The sequence below is a fragment of the Myotis daubentonii genome, chromosome 12 (assembly GCF_963259705.1).
Source record: "Myotis daubentonii chromosome 12, mMyoDau2.1, whole genome shotgun sequence".
Taxonomy (NCBI): Eukaryota; Metazoa; Chordata; class Mammalia; order Chiroptera; family Vespertilionidae; genus Myotis; species Myotis daubentonii.
This window is the reverse complement of record NC_081851.1, coordinates 26,223,792-26,244,605: the sequence shown is the minus strand read 5'-3', so window position 1 is coordinate 26,244,605 and position 20,814 is coordinate 26,223,792. Positions and strand designations below refer to the sequence as shown.

General features: G+C 50.0%; 1 protein-coding gene and 1 long non-coding RNA gene across 3 annotated transcripts in view; one reads left to right on the top strand and one right to left on the bottom strand.

Moving 5' to 3' along the window:
- The window catches only part of TCF7L1 (transcription factor 7 like 1), a 158,981-nt gene extending 148,030 nt beyond the window's left edge, over positions 1 to 10,951 (top strand). Inside the window, exons 5-12 of one of the 2 annotated variants that reach the window (XM_059659292.1) lie at positions 3,247 to 3,379; positions 4,619 to 4,721; positions 4,980 to 5,063; positions 5,990 to 6,133; positions 7,289 to 7,448; positions 7,536 to 7,643; positions 8,495 to 8,570; positions 9,609 to 10,951. In XM_059659292.1, the coding sequence (XP_059515275.1) occupies positions 3,247 to 3,379; positions 4,619 to 4,721; positions 4,980 to 5,063; positions 5,990 to 6,133; positions 7,289 to 7,448; positions 7,536 to 7,643; positions 8,495 to 8,570; positions 9,609 to 10,042 (1,242 nt within the window). In that variant the 3' untranslated portion in view covers positions 10,043 to 10,951. The remainder of the gene's footprint in view (positions 1 to 3,246; positions 3,380 to 4,618; positions 4,722 to 4,979; positions 5,064 to 5,989; positions 6,134 to 7,288; positions 7,449 to 7,535; positions 7,644 to 8,494; positions 8,571 to 9,608) is intronic. The other variant, XM_059659293.1, reaches the window with a different exon arrangement.
- Positions 1,784 to 20,557, bottom strand: LOC132213158 (uncharacterized). The gene is made up of 3 exons (XR_009447909.1): positions 20,412 to 20,557; positions 12,667 to 12,784; positions 1,784 to 1,979 (listed from the first exon to the last, which is right to left on the bottom strand). It is a non-coding gene; the product is annotated as an uncharacterized LOC132213158 (long non-coding RNA).
- Between the last annotated feature and the right edge of the window lie 257 nt (positions 20,558 to 20,814).

Below are 20,814 nucleotides of genomic sequence, written 5' to 3'. Positions count from 1 at the left end.
TTATGTATTTATTTTTATTATAATCACTAGTGGCCTGGTGTGCAAAATTCATGTGGGGGGGAGGGGGGTTGTCCCTCAGCCCAGCCTGCACCCTCTCCAATTTGGGACCCCTTGGGGGGATGTCCAACTACCAGCAGCCGGACATCCCTCTCGCAATCCGGGACCACTGGCTTCTAACCACTCTGCCTGCTGGCCTGATCGCCCTCAACTGTCCCCCACTGCTGGCCTGCTCGCCCCCAACTGCCCCCACTGCCGGCCTGATTGCCCCCAACTGCACCCCCTACCAGCCTGATCGCCCCCAACTGTCGTCGTCCCCCTCCCCCATAGCCCCCCACACACACCAGCCTGATCACTCCTAACCGCCTCTGCCTTCGCCCCCGCCACCATGGCTTTGTCTGGAAGGTCTCCCAGTCTAATTAGCATATTACCCTTTTATTAGTATAGACTAGAGGCCCGGTGCACAAAAATTTGTGCACTCGGGGGGGAGGGGGGTCCCTCAGCCCGGCCTGTGCCCTCTCACAGTCTGGGACCCCTCGGGAGATAACGACCTGCTAGCTTAGGCCTGCTCCTGGGTGGCAGAGGGCAGGCCCAATCCCTAGGTGCAGCCCCTGGTCAGGCTCAGAGCAGGGCCGATTGGGGAGTTGGGGTGCCGCCCCCTGTCATGCACAGAGCAGGGCGATTGGGAGGTTGTGATGCCACCCTCAGTCACGCTCAGGGTAGGGCCGATTGGGGGGTTGGGGCACCATCCCCTGTCACACTCAAGGCAGGGTCAATGGGGAGGTTGCGGCGCCACCCCGTCACGCACAGAGCAGGGCCAATCAGGGGGTTGGGGCGCTGCCACTCTCACACTCAGGGCAGGGCCGATGGGGAGGTTATGGCTCTACCCCGTCACACACAGAGCAGGGCCCGTGGGGGGGGGGGGGGGCGCTGCACCCTGTCACACACAGAGCAGGGCCGATCAGGGGGCTGGGGCACCGCACCCTGTCACACACAGAGCCGCAGGGCGGTCAGGGGGTTGGGGAGCTGCCCCCTATCAGGCACAGAGCAGGGCTGATCAGGGGGCTGGGGCGCCTTCCCCTGTCACGAACAGAGCAGGGTGGATAGGGAGGTTGTGGCCCCGCCCCCTGTCACACAGAGCCGCAGGGCAATCAGGGGGTTTGGGCGCTGCCCCCTGTCACACTGATCCCGGTGCCGGGAGGCCTCATGGCTCCGCTGATCCCGGTGCTGGGAGGCATATTACCCTTTTACTATATAGGGTAGAGGCCTGGTGCACGGGTGGGTGCCAGCTGGTTTGCCCTGAAGGGTGTCCTGGATCAGGGTGGGGGTCCCCACTGGGGTGCCTGGCCAGCCTGGGTGAGGGGATGATGGCTGTTTTCAGGCTGGGGGTGACTGAAGCTCCCAACCACTCCTTTTTTTTTCTTTTTTTTTTATTCTGGGCCAGCTTTAGCTTTGAGGCTTGGCTCCAGCTCTTAGGCCTCCGCTGCTGAAAGTAGGTTTCTGGCCTTTGCTTACAGTGTTGCGATCCTGCTGGCTGAAGCCTGGCGGACTAAAGCAGGTTTCTGGGGTTTTGTTTAGCTTCTATATTTGTTACATAGTTGCTTAGAGTTGCAGCTCAGAGGCCTGCAGCGGCAGGCAGGGAACGTTAGAGTCCTCCGTCACTGAAGCAAGCAAGCCTCATGTTAGTTTCAAACTGCCTGGCTGCCGGCCGCCATCTTGGCTGGCAGTTAATTTGCATATTGCCCTGATTAGCCAATGGGAAGGGTAGTGGTCGTACGCCAATTACCATGTTTCTCTTTTATTAGATAGGATTATGTAATTATGAGCCTGCTGTGGCCAGGTGATAGGAAGTTGTTCATGGTCAGGTACCTGCAGGGTCCAGCTAGCGCCACCTAGTGGTTGTGGTTCAGAACGGCCTGGGAGCTGGAGCCCTGGATTCCTGTCCTGCGCCAGTACTCCGCCTCTCATGTCTGCTCAGCCTACTGAAAATGGAACACGACTGCCGTCAGCACACAGATACTAGGAGATGCACAGGCTGGAGTTTTCATTATGAGAACCAAATGGGCACCAGATGAAAGGGGAAAAGGGCTTGTAGAATCTATGAAATGAAAAGTTCAACTGGAAGACAGCAGTTTGGAGTTCCAGCCCTGGGGCTGCCTCCAAATCGCCATCCTTTTTACAAGTCTCTTTGTTAAACAGATCTCTTCTCTACTTGTAACTCTTTCACCTTATTTTAAAAATTTTATCTAAAAAGCCCTAGCTGGTTTGGCTCAGTGGGTAGAGCATCAGCTCACGGACTGAAGGGTCTCGAGTTTGATTCTGGTCAAAGGCACATGCCCAGGTTGCAGCTCGATCCCCCGTAGGGGGCATGCAGGAGGCAGCCAATCAATGACTATCTCTCATCATTGCTATTTCTATCTCTCCCTTTCCCTTTCTCTCTGAAATAAACAAAAATATTTTTTAAATAAAGATATTACAAAATTTTTTTTACCTAAAATAAAAGGTATGTCTATCCGTTCTCTCTGACCGAATGTTTTGACCAGGTTCTTGGGGAGGCCAATGGTACAGAGAAAGGGGAGATATGGATCCAGTTCTGCCACTTGCCAGCTGAGTCACCTAACCTTTCTGAGCTCAGTGTCTTCGATGGCAATGACCACCGCTGTCTTGCCAGGTTGTAATAAGGCCTAGACAGTATGCCTCGCTCTGTGCTTGTAGAAGGAAGATCCTATTGTTAAGGTAAATTACTTTAAGGCATTTAAAAAATCAATTCATTTTACCAGTACTAGGACGCACAGGTTTTTCCCATTTTAACATTTCTGAAGTCAGGATATGTTGATATGCAAGGGTTTTTTCTTTCGTAATAAGTATATGAAATAATGGTACTCCTTACACTAGCTAGTGTTTTCAGTGAAACTGCGAGGTAGCTAGGTCGGCAGAGTGAAGTGAGGCTGGGAGAGGGGCTCTGGGGCTGTGTCTGCGCATCTGAAAGTGGCACCGGTTATGTGAGCTGAACATGTATCGTACACACGTGTTTAGAAGAGGGTATGTTGGAGGCTGGGCACCATCCCTCCTGCTCCTGCTGGTGCTCTCCTGCCGTGCAGCCCGCTCCTCTCTCTCCAGGGCTGTGTGAGGACTGAATGGGATGGGCATGGAAAGTTCCTGGCACTTTCTCGACTCGGTGACTGTCGGCTGATTTCACTCTCCATCTCCTTGGCAACTGTCCCTAGTCTTTCTCTCCGTGTCTTTCAGTCGAATAAAGTTCCTGTCGTTCAGCACCCGCACCACATGCACCCGTTGACACCCCTCATCACCTACAGCAGCGACCACTTCCCCCCGGGCTCCCCGCCCACACACCTCTCCCCAGAGATTGATCCAAAGACAGGTGAGTCTGCTGCTGCGGGAGGGCTGCACCCCGAGCAGAGCTCCGAGGGGAGGGGGAGGGGCAGGCTCCTCTCCTCGGAGCTCCCGCTGGACCTGGGTCCAGGTCGTGTCCTCAGCTGTCGCAGCCGTGACCACTGGCTTCAGCCTCTTCGGTTTTTCCACCTGTACATTATCTGTACCTTCCGTGCCGCGGGGTTATTGTCAGGGTGAAAGGAAATTAAATCAGATAGTGCACAGGGCTTGGCCCCACAGCCAGCAAGTGGTGTGTCTCTGTTTCTATTACTTTACAACAGCGGTTCTCAACCTGTGGGTCGCGACCCCTTTGGCGGTCGAACGACCCTTTCACAGGGGTCGCCTAAGACCATCCTGCATATCAGATATTTACATTATGATTCATAACAGTAGCAACATTACAGTCATGAAGTAGCAACGAAAATAATTTTATGGTTGGGTCACAACATGAGGAACTGTATTTAAAGGGCCAGAAGGTTGAGAACCACTGTTTTACAATTTCAACACTTTGGGAATGGAATGATCTGGCAGGGGTGGGGGGGAAATCTCTTTTTTTTATTAACTTTGACGTCTAGCACAGTGCCAGCTGTGCCTCCCTGAACGAGACTTCAGCCCTAAACCGAATGTTTCAAGTGGAGGAGTACCCACGCCCCGCCAGGCTATCAGACAGCAGGGCTGAGCTGGCTTTTTTTTTTTTTTTTTTTTTTTTTTTTTTAGCTTGTTCACCAGACCTGTCTATCCCAGGGAGCCACAGTCTTAATAAAGTTCCCAGTTACCGTGGCTCAGAGTATTTGGGGGTCCCGCTTTAGAGAAATAGTTACGACACGTTGCGGACAAGGAGGATAACTGTGGACTTGGGGTCCAGAGTTCGTTTCTCCGTAGACGCAGGTTTCCTAGAGAAGCAGTTAGCTGGTGACTGGGGGTCCCGGGGTCTGCGGGTCCAGAATTTCTCGTCCCTGTCTTGGACAGTAACCCCTGTATCGGCAGCTGGGAGTTAATTCTGCCAACAGAAACGGTTTCCACGTAGCCGGGGAGGCTGCACTGGTCCTGCCTCCCTGACTGTCCTTGACCAGCGGGCCCTCGGAGCTGGGAGGTGACAGGGCAGGGACATGAAAGAAAGAGGCTGCCAAGCTCCAGAACCCTGGGGGCCTGGGGCGAGGAACCTCCCAAACGATGCTATTTTAAGGTGGGCCAGGGAACGGTCTGACACATCTCTCCTTGGAAGCAGGAATCCCCCGGCCCCCTCACCCGTCGGAGCTGTCTCCCTATTACCCGCTGTCTCCTGGAGCTGTCGGACAAATCCCGCACCCCCTCGGCTGGCTCGTCCCACAGTAAGGAAACCGGGGGCCTCTCACCCCCGTTCCATCCTTAGGCTGAGTTCTGCTCTGACCTCCAGCTGCCCCACCCACAGGGCACCCTCTCACCGGAGCCCCAAGCTCAGACCTTCCTCCCCCAGCTTCCTCCTAGTCCTCACTCCTACTTCCTGCCCTTTATCCCTCAGCCTTTCTTCCCAGCCCCTCTTCTCCGCCCTGAATGCTCCCGTTTTAGCCAGTCTGCTGACCAGGTTTCCTTGCTCCCGGCCCCTGCAGGCAAGGACAGCCCATGTACTCCCTTCCTCCTGGTGGCTTCCGGCACCCCTACCCTGCCCTCGCCATGAACGCCTCCATGTCCAGGTGAGTCCGGGGACGGGCTGTCTGCGGGCGTCCTTGCCACTTCTGCCCATTGAGCAGCCTTCTTTGGCAGCAAACGAGGAGGCCCAGGCTCACTTTTCTCCCCCGTCTCCAGTAAGTCCTGCCCCGTGGTGGGAAGGACCCCACACCCACAGGTTCCCTCTTCCCCAGTGTCTCTAAGAGAATTCCCGAGCCCTGCCACTCAGCCCTCTGGTCCCGCCCTCCTGCACACTGGGCTTTGTGGTGGTTTTATATTTTTCTACCTAGTTCCTGATGTGTCTGGTCTGGACATACTCTGAGAACCACTTCTAAGGGGTGGTATAGTTTTCCCAGACCCCGTGGATTGTCTCTGGCCGGCTTTACTTATTTGTATTACCTGCCTTGCCTTTGAGTTTGAAAGCTCTGTGGATCTATTTCTGGTGAAAACCCTTTTTCAGCCTGATTCATGGAGACGATTATGTAACCCACTTATTATTGACGTAGAGTACATGCATCGTAGGTAGAGAACTCATTTCACACTGACGCCAGAGACGGGGGAAGGTTGGTTTTCCCTCAGTGATGTCAGGGGAGGGCAGAGGGTAAGGAGATTTATGCGCGGGGCCAGCTCTGCCTGACCATGGTACCCCCAGGGACAAAGGAAATGCGACCCACAGAAGCCCGTATTTCCCCGTTGTACACCCCACTTTTCCTCCTACCCGCTTCCAGCACCAGAAATAGGAACCCTGTGCATTTCTGGGGAAGGGCAGGCTTGTTGGGTGTTTCCCAAACCTCATCTGTCCCGAGAGGTCAGCGATGGCCTTCCCTTCCTCACACTCGGCCACAGCAGAGGTGCGGACCCGCCTCTGCAGGAGGGGCAGGGGCCACCCACACCCACTGCTGACGAGCACTCGGCCTGAATCCCTCTTTCGTCCTCTCCCCCTGCTGCACAGCCTGGTTTCCAGTCGGTTCTCCCCTCACATGGTGGCTCCGGCCCATCCTGGTTTGCCCACCTCAGGGATTCCCCACCCCGCCATCGTCTCCCCCATCGTCAAGCAGGAGCCGGCACCCCCCAGCCTGAGCCCAGCCGTGAGCGCGTGAGTAACAGGCCTCCGGGCTGGGTCACCAGTGTCTAAGCAGCAGCTGCTATTTCTTTCTCTCTCCTGGTGGCATTGAGCGGGCAGCCCAGCAGCCTCCCTCAGCCAAATCCTCTCCCCAGGAAATTGTTCCCTTTGGCTCTCTGAGACATTCCGCATCTTTTCTCATTAAAAAAGGTTTACAGCCCAGCCGGCGTGGCTCAGTGGTTGAGTGTCAACCTATGAACCAGGAGGTCACGGTTCGATTCCTGGTCAGGGCACATGCCCGGGTTGCTGGCTTGATCCCCAGTAAGGGACGTTCCCCAGTAGGGGGCATGCAGGAGGCAGCAGCAGATCAGTGATTCTTTCAGGTCATTGATGTTTTCATCTCTCTCTCCCTCTCCTTTCCTCTCTGAAATAAATATATATATATTTTAAAAAATTACAGTCCTGGCTGGTTGCTCGGTGGTTAGAGCATTAGCCCTCAGCACAAAGGGTCCCAGGTTCAATCCCGGCCCCGGTTGCGGCGTGTGCAGAAGGCAACTAGTTGATGTCTGTCTGTCTGTCTCTCTCTCTCTCTCTCTCTTTCCCCCTCTTCTCCCTCCCTTCCACTCTCTAAAGACCAATGGAGAAAATATCCTCGGATGAGGATTGAAAAATAAATAAGTTTCACAGTCAAGATTTAGAGGCTACAAGAGAATCGTAGCGGTCGAATGACCCTTTCATTTAGCTTCCCTTCTCCCACGATGCACGTGAAAATGTGAGGCGCAGAAAGGAGGCTTTTCTCAGGTCACAGGGCTTGGTGGCAGAGCTGAGACGAGCACCAGGGCTGTGAAGGGCAGGAAAGCCAGTCAGTGCCTCATGGCCCAGGAGAGCCACCCCTTGTTTCTGCCTAGGGCACCCCATCCCTATATCTGTATCACCTGTGGCCAGTACAACCCAGCCGTCACCACCCCCCTGCTCCTCCATCTGGGAATTCTCCTTCCGTAGGGTGTGGCCCAGTGATCCAGAGGGTTGGGTTGGAACTACTAGTGGGAGGCGCTCAGGTGCTGAGAGCGGCCACTGGCCGCCGGAATTCGCATTCCTCCCCTCCTCAGAGCAACGGCTCTTAGTCGCAGTGGGAGGCGGGGGTTGGTGAGCTGGGTGACAGCTGACACCTGCTAACCCACCTCCCAGGAAATCACCAGTCACGGTGAAGAAGGAGGAAGAAAAGAAACCCCACGTGAAGAAGCCCCTAAATGCCTTCATGTTATACATGAAGGAGATGAGGGCCAAGGTGGTGGCTGAGTGCACCCTGAAGGAAAGTGCCGCCATCAATCAAATCCTGGGAAGAAAGGTAAGACCGCCCTGACCCGCCAGCTGTGTGGCCGGCATCCCTGCATCCCTGCTCCCTGTCTCCGACCCTCTCCGCTCCCTCCCACAGTGGCACAACCTGTCCCGAGAAGAGCAGGCCAAATACTACGAACTGGCCCGGAAGGAGCGGCAGCTTCACTCCCAGCTCTACCCGACCTGGTCAGCCCGGGACAACTACGTAAGTGCTGCTCAGACCCCAGAACAGCATCGGCTCGCTGAAGGGGGAGGGGACTGACGACATGAATGGAGGACTCTGAGGCCAGGGGATGCCTGTATTTCTCTAGAACAGCCGTGGGCAAACTACGGCCCGCGGGCCGGATCCGGCCCGTTTGAAATGAATAAAACTAAAAAAAAAAGACCGTACCCTTTTATGTAATGATGTTTACTTTGAATTTATATTAGTTCACACAAACACTCCATCCATGCTTTTGTTCCGGCCCTCCGGTCCAGTTTAAGAACCCATTGTGGCCCTCGAGTCAAAAAGTTTGCCCACCCCTGCTCTAGAAATAAGGCAGGCAGGTCCACAAGGGCACGGTTCTGGTGTCCTGACAACAGACTTAAACTTGTGTCCCTCCTGTTTGATGGGACTCGGCCTCCAACCCCACTTCAGGGCTAGTGCTGGTGGTGGAAGGTAGCCAGGGGTTCCTGGCTGTGGGCGGAGTGGCCAACACGTGACCTCAGCCGGCATGTCTACGTCCCTGAAACAGCAGGTTTTTGTGTGCATGTTCTCATTGGCTCTTTTCCAGTAAGAGGGTTCGTAGCTGAATTAGATTTTTCAGTGGGACCTAGGACCCCTCCAAAGGGTCTAGGGAGAGAAACAGAAAAACAAGTCTGAAAGTGCAGCGACAGGGTGGGGCCTTTCAAAAGACAGGACACCCGAGCTGGAGGGCAGGAATCGAGGGGGAGGGGCACTCCAGGAAGACACACTCTGAGACTCCGGGGGGTTGAGTGGCCCTTCTTACCTGGGCATCCCCCTGAAAAGCCAGGTGTTCTGTCTCTGTGGCCTCTTCCTTTGGCCGTGTTTTTTAGGGTAAGAAAAAGAAGAGGAAGAGAGAAAAGCAGCTGTCGCAGACACAGTCCCAGCAGCAAGTCCACGAGGCAGAGGGTGAGTCTCAAGGAGCCGCTGCCTCTTTCCTTTGCCTCCCGCTGTCCCAGCTGCTCTGCCTGCGCGTGACACTGCACCGGATGGACACAGGGACAGTGCTGGGTGACAGCTGCCTGTCCAGGGCCTCCGCCTCATGTGCTCACGCGGGCATTACTGTTATCCTCATGTTAGAGATGACCAGCTAAGAGCCGGGGAGGCTCCGGGATTGAATCCCAGCACTTTCTCACTTGGAACCTTGGGCGCTTTGGAATGCGCTTCAGTTGCATCTTATTGGAGGGTTAGGTTCTAACGTCAGTGTGTAAGGTAAAAACTGAATGCCGTGGAAATCCCTCAGGAAGGCGGATGTTAGGGGCCGACGTACTGCCTGTCAGTGGACCCAGCAGAATCAACTTTGCTGCCAGTGTCTAGTTGGTCAAACACCAGAAGAAATAGTTGTCTCAAGTTCAGGGGCCGCCTTGTGCCAAAAAAAAATGTGCACCAGAATCACACCTGGCACAGAGGTTCACACTGTGGCAAGCACTTAGTCACGCCTCTCATCTCATGCTCACTCCAGGATGGGTATAAAAAGCCACCGCCATCTAAATGGTCTTCCTTCCTTCTATTCATCTACCCATGAGCACACACACATAAATTATGAATATGCTGCAACAATCCACTGCATGCCACGCTGCTTGGCAGGTGACACACTATTCCCGCTAGCACCGTAAGCTAAAGATTTTTAAAGCAAATTGAGTGGAGATCCATCCCCCAAATGATGAGATGTGGGCAAGGAAGACGACGATGCAGTAGGCGGAGCTGTCTTCCCTCCGGTCAGACACTGAATTGTTGGTGGTCACTGGCATTGCCCCTTCTCTCTGCTCCCGCATCCCTGAATGCAGCTTCCTCATCTTGAAAGCTTTGGATGCAATTTCAGGTCCTCGCTTTCCTCCCAGGAAGGATTCTTGTGTTTCCAGACAGTGTGCATAGCCAGGCCTCTTCTGCAGCCTCTGCCTCGCCAGAGCTACTAGCTGCTCACTCTTGCGTGTGTTTTTCCCCCAGGTGCTCTGGCCTCCAAAAGCAAGAAGCCGTGTGTTCAGTACCTGCCCCCCGAGAAGCCCTGTGACAGCCCTGCCTCTTCCCATGGCAGCATGCTAGACTCCCCGGCGACCCCCTCCGCAGCCCTGGCCTCACCGGCTGCCCCTGCTGCCACCCACTCGGAGCAAGCCCAGCCCCTCTCCCTCACCACCAAGCCGGAGGCCCGGGCCCAGCTGGCTCTTCACTCTGCTGCCTTCCTGTCAGCTAAGGCTGCAGCCACGTCCTCTGGCCAGATGGGCAGCCAGCCCCCACTCCTCTCCCGGCCCCTCCCCCTCGGGTCCATGCCCACAGCTCTGCTGACTTCTCCCCCTTCCTTCCCAGCCACGCTCCATGCACACCAGGCCCTCCCCGTGCTCCAGGCCCAGCCTCTTTCCTTGGTCACCAAGTCTGCCCACTAAGCTGCCCTGTGACCTATGCAGGCTGTCAAGTGACCCGTCGAGTAGTAATGATTCAGAAGAGGAAGGGAACAAAAAGGAAACTTTATTGGTCAATATTTGACCACCCTGGACTGTTCTGTAAAGTGACTGGTAACAGCAGCACTTTACATTTTGTAGATGTAACCAGTAGCTGACCTTAAGGCTTTTTTAAAAAACAAAACAAAACCCACAAAAAAAAAAATCTTTAAAAGAAAGAACTGAAAAGTAGTGTGTCATTCTTCCCGTACATGCAGTGGTGGATGGACCTGGGCAAAAGACCCTCCTCTCTCTACCTCTGAGATCGCCTCCTCCCTCCTCCCGCCTCCCCCTGTGCCCCAGCCCCCCACCCGGGCTGCGTGGCCACTGCTGCGACTCCTAGCCTGTTGCTTCTTCATCTAGACCCCATTCCCGGACGTTTCTTTTGATCTCGCCCCAGTTCTTTGCTCAGCTCCATGGGTTCCTGCCTCCATCCTTTCGCCCTCTGCCCAGTGTAAGGCTCTCACCATGTGAGAAGACCCTGCCTGGTTTGTCTCCACCAGCACCCCTCCCCCCAGTGGCCCCAGCCTCCAGCCTTCGAAGGGGGAAAGGTCCTCTGAAATGGTTCTTCCCTACACACAAAGGGACTCAAGGTGCCTGCCACTTCCTTAGTGACGAAATCCGTGTTCCACCCTTCACCGGTCAAGATCTCCCCCTCACAGTCCCAGAGCGGCAGACAGGAACTGCTCCGAGGCTCAGTCTAGCTGTCTGCCAAAGTTCTAAACACCCTCCCTCCCCGTCACCTCACATGCTTCTGTGTGTATTTCTTTTTGTTTTTATGGGGTTTTTGGAGCAATTTGAACTCCCAATAAGCTGTTTATTTTCACAAAAGAAAATAAAATTGCAATTGCAAGACCTCTTGAGTGTTTTAACCCTTTTGTTGAATCCAGTCCCCTTCCTCATACCAAGCCCTGTGCTAGTTTTGCAGACATGCTAAGAGGATGAGCGCTTTGGAGAGGGATATAAAACATGCCTGACACAATCAGACAAATCCAACCCAACCTCGAATGGACATAACCAGTCAGTACCAATAACTGGTCCAAAGGAAGGAACCCTTGCCTTCCCTTTGCCTTTTAACTGCCGAAACATGAGAGGCGTCCTTTGTCTGCTTAGTACTTAGCACTGCAATTAATTTTTCTGTAACAGCTTTATTGAGATACTAGAGGCCTGATGCACCAAAATCATACACAGGGGTGGGGGGGTCCCTCAGCCCAGCCTGCACCCTCTCGCAGTCCAGGAGCCCTCGGGGAATGTCCAACTGCCAGCTTAAGCCCGCTACCAAGCCTGCTACCGTCAGTTGGACATCCTTAGCACTGCTCCAGAGGCGGGAGAGGCTCCCGCCACCACCGCTGCGCTTGCCAGCTGTGACCCCGGCTTCTGGCCGAGCACTGACCACCAGGGGGCAGCTCCTGCGTTGAGCATCTGCCCCCTGGTGGTCCGTGCACGTCATAGTGGCCGGTTATTCTGTCATTTGGTCGATTTGCATATTAGCCTTTTATTATACAGGATAATTCATGTAACATGTAATTTACTCATTTAAAGTATATAAATTGGTTTTTAGTTGTGTTCCCAACATTTGCAACACCTACAAAAGAATACCCATACATTACTCTGTGTACATCACCCTCTGTTTCCTCCAGCCCCAGGCAACCACGGATCGACTTCCTGTCTCTGGATTTGTCTATTACGGACATTTCATTAAGTAGAATAATATAATACACGGTTCTTTCTCACTGAGTCCTTTCAGCATATTTCATGTTCACCCATTTTGTGTAGTATATATCAGTACTTCATTTTTTAAAATTATGGTAATTATATGTAACAAAATTTGCCATTTTAACCATTTTAAGTATACAATTCAGGAGCATTAATTATACTTACAATGTTGTGCAACCATCACCACAAACTATTTCCAAAACTTTTTATCATCTCAACTCATTCCTCCTCCCCCCAAACCCTGGAACCTCTAATCTACTTTCTGTTTCTATGAATTTGCCTACTCTGAATATTTCATATGATTGGAATAAAAACATTTGTCCTTTTGTGCCTGGCTTATATGACTTAGCATAATGTTTTCAAGGTTCATCCACATTGCTGCACATATCAGAATTTCATTTCTTTTTATTTTAAGCCTTGGTAAAATAACTTAGTTTTCCTTCTCCTTTTTATGAGTACTTGCCAGGTTTTTTACTCTTCTTGGATATATAACTTTTTAAAATTGTGGTAAAATACATCTAATATAAAATTCACTATTTTAACTATTTTTAAGTGGACAATTTAGTGGTATTAAGTACATTTACAGCAGCATGCAACCATAATCATTACTGACTTCGAATTATTTCATCTCCCAAACAGCAACTCTGTAATAACTCCCACTCCCTTCTCCCCCCAGACCTCAAGAACTTTTAAGCTATGTTCTAAATTATAGATTTGCCTATTCTAGGTACAGCACAGAGTTGAAGTAAGATAAGGACTTAGAATTACATGTTTAATAAATAGATTCATTTAATATTTGTCCTTTTGTGTCTGGCTTATTTCACCTAAATCGTAATGCATATTTTGTAACATACCATGGATTCTCTTGTGGATCACCTATGCTGTAGCCAAGAACAGCTTTTCACAAATGAAAAATACTTCTTTTAGGAGCTTCCCTCAGGAGTCTGGAGGAGGGCAGCCACGGGCAATATCCTGTGTTGCAGAACAAACAGTACAAGAACACTGTTGGTGAGGTGAGAGGCGTACGGAGAAAGATGCCAAGAAAGCAAAGCATTTACACTGGAGAAACTGTCGCATGCATCAGCAGACCAGAAGACGTGAAAAACAAGTGTTTGCCGCAGCACTGTTTACAAGAGCAAAGTCTAAAAACAAACCAGCCCGGCCGGTGTGGCTCAGTGGTTGAGCACTGACCTATGAACCAGGAGGTCATGGTTCAATTACCGGTCAGAGCACATGCTCAGGTTGTGGGCTCTATCCCCAGTAGGGGGTGTGCAGGAGGCAGCCAATCAATGATTCTCATCATTGATGTTTCTATCTCTCCCTTATTCTCTGAAATCAATAAAAATATTTTTTAAAAATTATGTTAAATGGAGGCCAGTTGAAATGTTCTATTTTGATCTCGCATGTCCCCACCTAAATATCCATCCACTCTCTCAACATTCTGCCCTTCCATAGGCCTCAAGGTCAACCCCTGGTTCAACCCAAAGTCTACTGCTCTACTGTCCCCTAGACCTCAGCCCTTCAGCTCTGGGTACCGTGTCTACCAGTCATATCTGTCTTGTAAACTTGGTCACTCTGTCATTAGATCTACCCCTCAGTCAACGAAAGTGTTCAATCCTTTCCCGTATTAGAAACCATGTTTCACATGCAAATTCCCAGAAAAGGTACTTTCTACATACCTTCCATTCACTAACCCAGTGGTCGGCAAACCGCAGCTCACGAGCCACATGCGGCTCTTTGGCCCCTTGAGTGTGGCTCTTCCACAGAATACCACGTGTGGGCGCGAACGTACAGTGCAATTGAAACTTCGTGGCCCATGCGCAGAAGTTGGTTTTTGGCCTGGGCAAGTCTATTTTGAAGAAGTGGCGTGAGAAGAAGTGGGGGTACGTTCGCTGAGGTCGACCCCTCAGATTGAGGATGTTTTTAGCAAAGGCCAGCTTAGGAGTACCCTAATTAAGTTAATAACAATGTACCTACCTATATAAGTTTAAAAATTTGGCTCTCAAAAGAAATTTCAGTCGTTGTACTGTTGATATTTGGCTCTGTTGACTGAGTTTGCCGACCACTGCACTGACCCAACTGCCACGAGGTTCTGCTCTCATCACTCCCCTGAAATGTGTAATTCTAAGTCCTTATCTTCCTTCAACTCTGTGCTGCATTTGATTTCACTTTCCTTCTAGAAACATTCAGTTCTATAACAACTGGGATCCCTAAAGGATGATGAATAAAGAAACTGGAGACAAGATGACAGTGTCCCAGAAGACAAGTGACATTGACTAGTTGTAGCACTAACGCTACAAAAAAGCCTGCAAGATAAAAATTGTACATATGGCCCTAACTGGTTTAGCTCAGTGGATAGAACATTGGCCTGCAGACTGAAGGGTTCTGGGTTCAATTCTGGTCAAGGGCATGTACCTTGGTTGCAGGCTCAATCCCCAGCGGGGAGCGTGCAGGAGGCAGCTGATCCATCTTTCTCTCTCATCAATGTTTCTAACTCTCTATCCCTCTCCCTCTCTGTAAAAATCGATAAAATATTTTTTAAATATTGTATACATGGGCCCTAACTGGTTTGGCTCAGTGGATAGAGCATCGGCCTACGGACTGAAAGGTCCCGGGTTCGATTCCGGTCAAGGGCATGTACCTTGGTTGCGGGCACATCCCCAGTAGGAGGTGTGCAGAAAGCAGCTGATAGATGTTTCTCTCTCATCAATGTTTCTAACTCTCTATCCCTCTCTCTTCCTCTCTGTAAAAAATCAATAAAATATATCTTTAAAAAAATTGTACACATGGTTTTATAACTTAATTGTCAGTTAATAAGCTATCATAAGCATATAGATGTCTATAAAAAAAGATCCAACAAATTTTTCATGATAATAGCTCTGGATTACAGGATATTTTTATTGTCTTACTTTGGCTTATCTTTATTTTTAATTTTTGTATAATGAATAAAACAATAACTTTTGAGAGTTGTAATTATATGCTACTGTGTTAAGTACTCTATGAATTATCCAATTCTCCACACTTTTATTTTCATTTAATAATAAAGAAATTGATACTTAAAGCATTTAAGTAAATTGCACAAAGTCATGTGAATTACTTGTCCAATAAACATTAAAGAGTAACAGGGACTATTTTTGTCTTATCAAATTGGCAGATTAAGAATACTCACTGCTCTCAAAGATAAGATAAAATAGCATGACCTTAAGCAACTTAATATTTTTTAAAAAAATTATTGATTTGAAAGAGAGAGGAATGAGGGAGGAGAAAGAGAAATTGATTTATTGTTCCACTTATTTATGCATTCACTGGTTGCTTCTTTTGTGTGCCCTGACCAGAGATCAAACCCACAACCTTGGCATATCCACACGACGCTTTAGGAAAATGCTCTAACCAACTGAGTTACCTGACCAGTTGGTTAATCTTTTTGAGGGTCTGCCTCATCTTAAAATGCACCTAACCAGTACCTGATAATAAGTAACTGTTACTAACAGTGAAAAAAAACTGACCTGAAAATAATCCAGATCTCCAATAAGAGAACTGTCACAAAAAAATGATGATAAACTCATAAATTACTTTTTATGAAACCATTACCAATCAATATTTTTAACAATATTTAAATTAGTTAGGCAAACAGTTCCTATATGTTACCTTTGAACTCCATGCTCATATTTCCAACTACCTCCCTGGCATCTCCACTTGACTCTCAGAGGCATCCTAAACACATGACCAAAAGCAAATTCATTTTCTATGCCCCATCCCTCTCAATCTGATTCTCCACACCAGCGATTTTCTTTTTTTAAATGTATTTTTTATTGGTTTCAGAGAGAAAGGGAGAGGGAGAGATAGAAACATTAATAATGAGAGAGAATCACTGATTAGCTGCCTCCTGCACACCCCCTACTGGGGATCGAGCCAACAACTGGGGTACATGCCCCAACCAGGAATTGACCTCCACCTCCTGGTTCAGGGGTGGGCAAACTTTTTGACTCGAGGGCCACAATGGGTTCTTAAACTAGACCGGAGGGCCGGAACAAAAGCATGGATGGAGTGTTTGTGTGAACTAATATAAATGCAAAGTAAACATCCTATCTAATAAAAGAGAAACATGGTAATTGGCGTATGACTGCTACCCTTCCCATTGGCTAATCAGGGTGATATGCAAATTAACTGCCAGCCAAGATGGCAGCTGGCAGCCAGGCAGCTTGAAACTAACATGAGGCTTGCTTGCTTCAGTGCCAGAGGACTCCAACGTTCCCCGCCTGCCGCTGCAGGCCTCTGAGCTGGCAGTTTGAAACATAGTTACAAAAATAGAAGCTAAACAAAACCCCAGAAACCAGCTTTCAATCCACCGGGATATCAGAGCTGGAGTTGATACAGAGTTTCGATTGTAGAACCTAAACAAACCAGATACCTGCTTTCAGGAGCGGAGGCCTAAGAGCTGGAGCCTCAGAGCTAAAGCTGGCTCAGAATAAAAAAAAAAGAAAAGAAAAAAAGGAGCAATTGGGAGCTTCAGTCCCAGCCTGAAAACAGCCCTCAGCCCCTCACCCAGACTGGACAGGCACCCCAGTGGGGACCCCCACCCTGAAGGGTGTGTGACCAGCTGCAAACAGCCATCATTCCCTCATCCAGGCTGGCCAGGCACCCCAGTGGGGACCCCCACCCTGATCCAGGACACCCTTCAGGGCAAACCAGCCAGCCCCCACCCATGCACCAGGCCTCTATTCTATATAGTAAAAGGGTAATATGCTTCCCGGCACCGGGATCAGCATGACAGGGGGCAGCGCCCAAACCCCCTGATCGCCCTGTGGCTGTGTGTGTGACAGGGTGCGGTGCCCCAACCCCCCCACCCCACGGGCCCTGCTCTGTGTGTGACGGGGTAGAGCCATAACCTCCCCATCGGCCCAGCAGAGTGTGATAGCGGCGGCGCCCCAACCCCCTGATCGGCCCTGCTCTGTGCGTGACAGGGGGGAGCTCCCCAACCCCCTGATTGACCCTACTCTGTGCATGACAGGGGGCAGCGCCCCAACCCCCTGATTGGCCCTGCTCTGTGCGTGACAGGGGGTGGCGCCACAACCTCCCCATCGACCCTGCCTTGAGTGTGACAGGGGGCGGTGCCCCAACCCCCCAATCGGCCCTACCCTGAGTGTGACATCACAACCTCCCAATCCACCCTGCTCTGTGCATGACAGGGGGCGGCGCCCCAATTCCCCAATCGGCCCTGCTCTGAGCCCAACCAGGGGCTGCACCTAGGAATTGGGCCTGCCCTCTGCCACCTGGGAGCAGGCCTAAGCCAGCAGGTCGTTATCTCCTGAGGGTTCCCAGACTGCGAGAGGGCACAGGCCGGGCTGAGGGACCCCCCCTTCCCCCCGAGTGCACAAATTTTTGTGCACCAGACCTCTAGTCATTACATAAAAGGGTACGGTTTTTTTTTTTTAGTTTTATTCATTTCAAACGGTCCGGATCCAGCCCGCAGGCCGTAGTTTGCCCACGGCTGTACACTCAACCATTGAACAACACTGGCTGGGCACAGCAGCGATTTTCAACCGGTGTGCCACGATAATTTTTAAATCATGCAATACACTGACCTCGTTTCCCTTAGATTGTCAAATAATAATAAAAAAATGAGCCCTGGCTGGTTTGGCCCAGTGAATAGAGCGCTGGCCTGGGAGTCCTGGGTTCAATTCCGGTCAAGGGTACATGCCTGAGTTGCGTGCTTGATCCCCAGTAGGGGGCGTGCAGGAGGCAGCCAATCAATCATTCTCATCATTGACGTTTCTATCTCTATCCTTCTCCCTTCCTCTCTGAAAGCAATAAAAATATTTTTAAAATAATAAAATTAAAAAATGAAAATAGCCAACACAACAATAGCCATCTGATATGAATGAATCAAAATTATAACTATTTTTTTTGTCAGATCAGCAAAAGGTATGTTTTTTGGTGTGCCACAGAATTTTTAGTTTATGCATGCTATGAAAAAGGTTGAAAATCACTGCATCACCCCTTCTTCACCATCACCCCTCCCCCCACATGCAATCCATTTCTAAGGCCTGTTGATATTATTAACTCCTAAATTTATCTTCCTTTTAATATATATTTTTATTGGTTTCAGAGAGGAAGGGAGAGGGAGCGAGAGAGATTAGAAACATCAATGATGAGAATCATTGATCGGCTGCCTCCTGCACGCCCCCTACTAGGAACCAAGCCCAAAACCTGGGCATGTGTACTGACTGGGAATGGAACCGCGACCTCTGGATCATAGGTCGACGCTCAACCACTGAGCCACATTAGACGGGCTTTTAAATTTAAGTCCTGCCATTTCTCACCATTCTCACTGTCTCTATGCTAATCCTACTTGGACTACTGTAACCATCTCCTAATTCATTAACTCCTAAATCTATTCTTCTCTCCCCACCCCAGATTTATCTTCAAAAATTTCCAATTTGGAGCCCTCCCTGGTTGGGTGGCTCAGTTGGTTGTAAGACCACCCCATACACCAAGGGGTTGCAGGTTTAATTCCCAGTCAGGACATATAGCTTAGGTTTCAGATGTTTCTCTCTTTCTCTCTCTCCCCTTCCCTTCCAGTCTCTCTAAAATCAATAAAAACATATCGTTGGGATGGAATTTTTAAAAAAATTTTCCACCTAGGATTATATCTTTTTCCTATTTAAACCTCGTTGATGGCTTCTCATTATTACTAAGATAAAATATAAAACCTGGGCATGGCTCACAATCTGTAGGATTTGGACCCTTCTTTCCTTTCCTGCCTAGTAGTGGGGACACATGATCAGGCTTCATAATTTGCCTTTCCCTTCCCTGAACATACCCCTACTAAACCACCATTCTTTAAAATTAGTCCAATATTTATGGGGAGTTGAAGAGAATTTTCTTTTAGATACAAATTCACTTACCAAATCCCTTCCTTTTGCCAAAGCAGAGTCAGGGTTTTGAAGTAATTCGGTAATAGATTTCTTGCTTCTCTCTGATCCTTATTCTCATGTGTATATAACCCAATTATTTACTCAGCGGACTGCAGAGGAGCGCTATTGCCTTGGCAGCTGTGGGCCCTTTTGGTCTGAGTTAACTGGCATATTTTCTGATGCATTTTTGTGTCCCATAAAGATTTATGTTCTGGACAACTCCCAGGTCATTTAGTCTTTAACCTGACTCTCCCCTGCCATTCTTTCTGTTCTTTGTTATCTGACAATCCTATCCTCATCTTTAGATTTACACAAAATGTCAGCTTCCCACCAGCCTCTAGGCCCCGGCACACCCTGTACATCTGCCAGAAAAGCTTCCCCTCCTCCTCCCTCCACCTCACCTGGGAAACGCCTACACACTTTGGTCCTCAACTCAAAGGTCTTTCTCAACAGAGTTCAGTTTCTGTACTTTACTTCCTTGAACACACACTCATTTGTGTACGTATCTGATTAATATTTGTGAGTCCTCTAGATTACATGTTCCATGAAGTCAGGGCCTATCATTTTTTAAAAACCACTGCCTGTCTACAAAGCACCTAGCCTGGCCAATGTTCATAAAATGATTTCAAGCAACAAGTAATGTATAAATGTAACAGTTATGATAAACAGTGGGATACAACACTATTTACCCAATGATTATAATTTGGGAGAAAATGAATATGCATAGGAAAAAGACCAAGAAATTACATTTAAGAAGGAGGGGAAAATAAGTACATTTGTATTTATGTGTGTGCTTTTTAAAATACATTTTAATTGATTTTTTACAGAAAGGGAGAGGGATAGAGAGTTGGAATACTGATGAGAGAAACACCTATCAGTTGCCTCCCCATCCCCCTACTGGGGGTCACCCCCCTCCCCCCCCCCCCCCCCACCAAGGTACATGCCCTTGACCCAAATGGAACCTGGGACACTTCTGTCTGCAGGCCCACGCTCATCCACTGAGCCAAACCAGCTAGGGCTGTATTTATGTTTTTTTTAAAAAAACACACACTAAATGAAAACAATAAACTAATGTAAGTGGTACCCTGTGGAGGGGTAGTTTTCTAACGTACGCTATGTTTTAGAAATCCCATTTTGATGTTTTGAGTCATTAGAATGTATTGACTAATCAAAAACTGTTAAATGTTTGCAATACGGAGCGTGGCTACAGTGTTTTGGACAGGTTCAAGCTGTGGACTGAGGAGAGGGCACAGTCATCTCGTTGCCACGTGCAAGTCCCAGCTTGGAGGGCAGAGCCCTCCCAGCACAATTATAGCCAACAGCTATAGCTGTAAGCTGGAACCTATGGTCCCAACACGTGGCCACACGTGCCTCAGTGATAGAGTTCAGGTGCATGTAGTTGTGTAGGGTTGAAAACAAGGAGAATGTTATAAACAACGTGATCACGCCCCTACTTTGCCTCCTGGCATCTGCTATAAAAGACACGGCTTGTGGGCGCCGGCGCTGTCTCTCTGTCAGAGGGGCAGCGTCCCACCGAGACCCAGCTTTCATTCTCTTGTCTGTCCTTTCACCCCCCCACTCAGGGTCACTGAACCAGGCTGAGCTGGCATGAGTATGCCATGGCCAAGCCGGCTCCCCACATTGCAAGACAGAAAACAAAGTAAAACACAAACAGTGATTACCTCGGGATTGTGGGGCAAAGATTTTGCTTTCTACTTCTACACAATCGCTCCGTTTTCTACAATTTACATGAATAGCCTTTGTGGTCAGGAAAAGGATGCACTTTAGGGAAGACCTTTGGCCGACTTGCGGGCAGTGTCCTGAAGCTGGGACCCGGGCGCCGCGAGGCCCCGGTGCCGGGGTGGCTCTGCTGGGGTGGGAGAGACCCGAGCGGCAAGAACTACGAGAAAAGGAGACGTTACCAAGGCGAGCAGAGGAGGGGGCGGGCGGCGCCACTCCCGCGGGGCCGTCCACGGGCCAGGGGCTCCTGCTCAGCCTGCATGGTCTCGGAAGCACGGAGGGAAAGAAGGAAACGGGGAGTGACGGCGGGTGGCGGATGCCACGGAGCAAAGACATCAGGCAAAG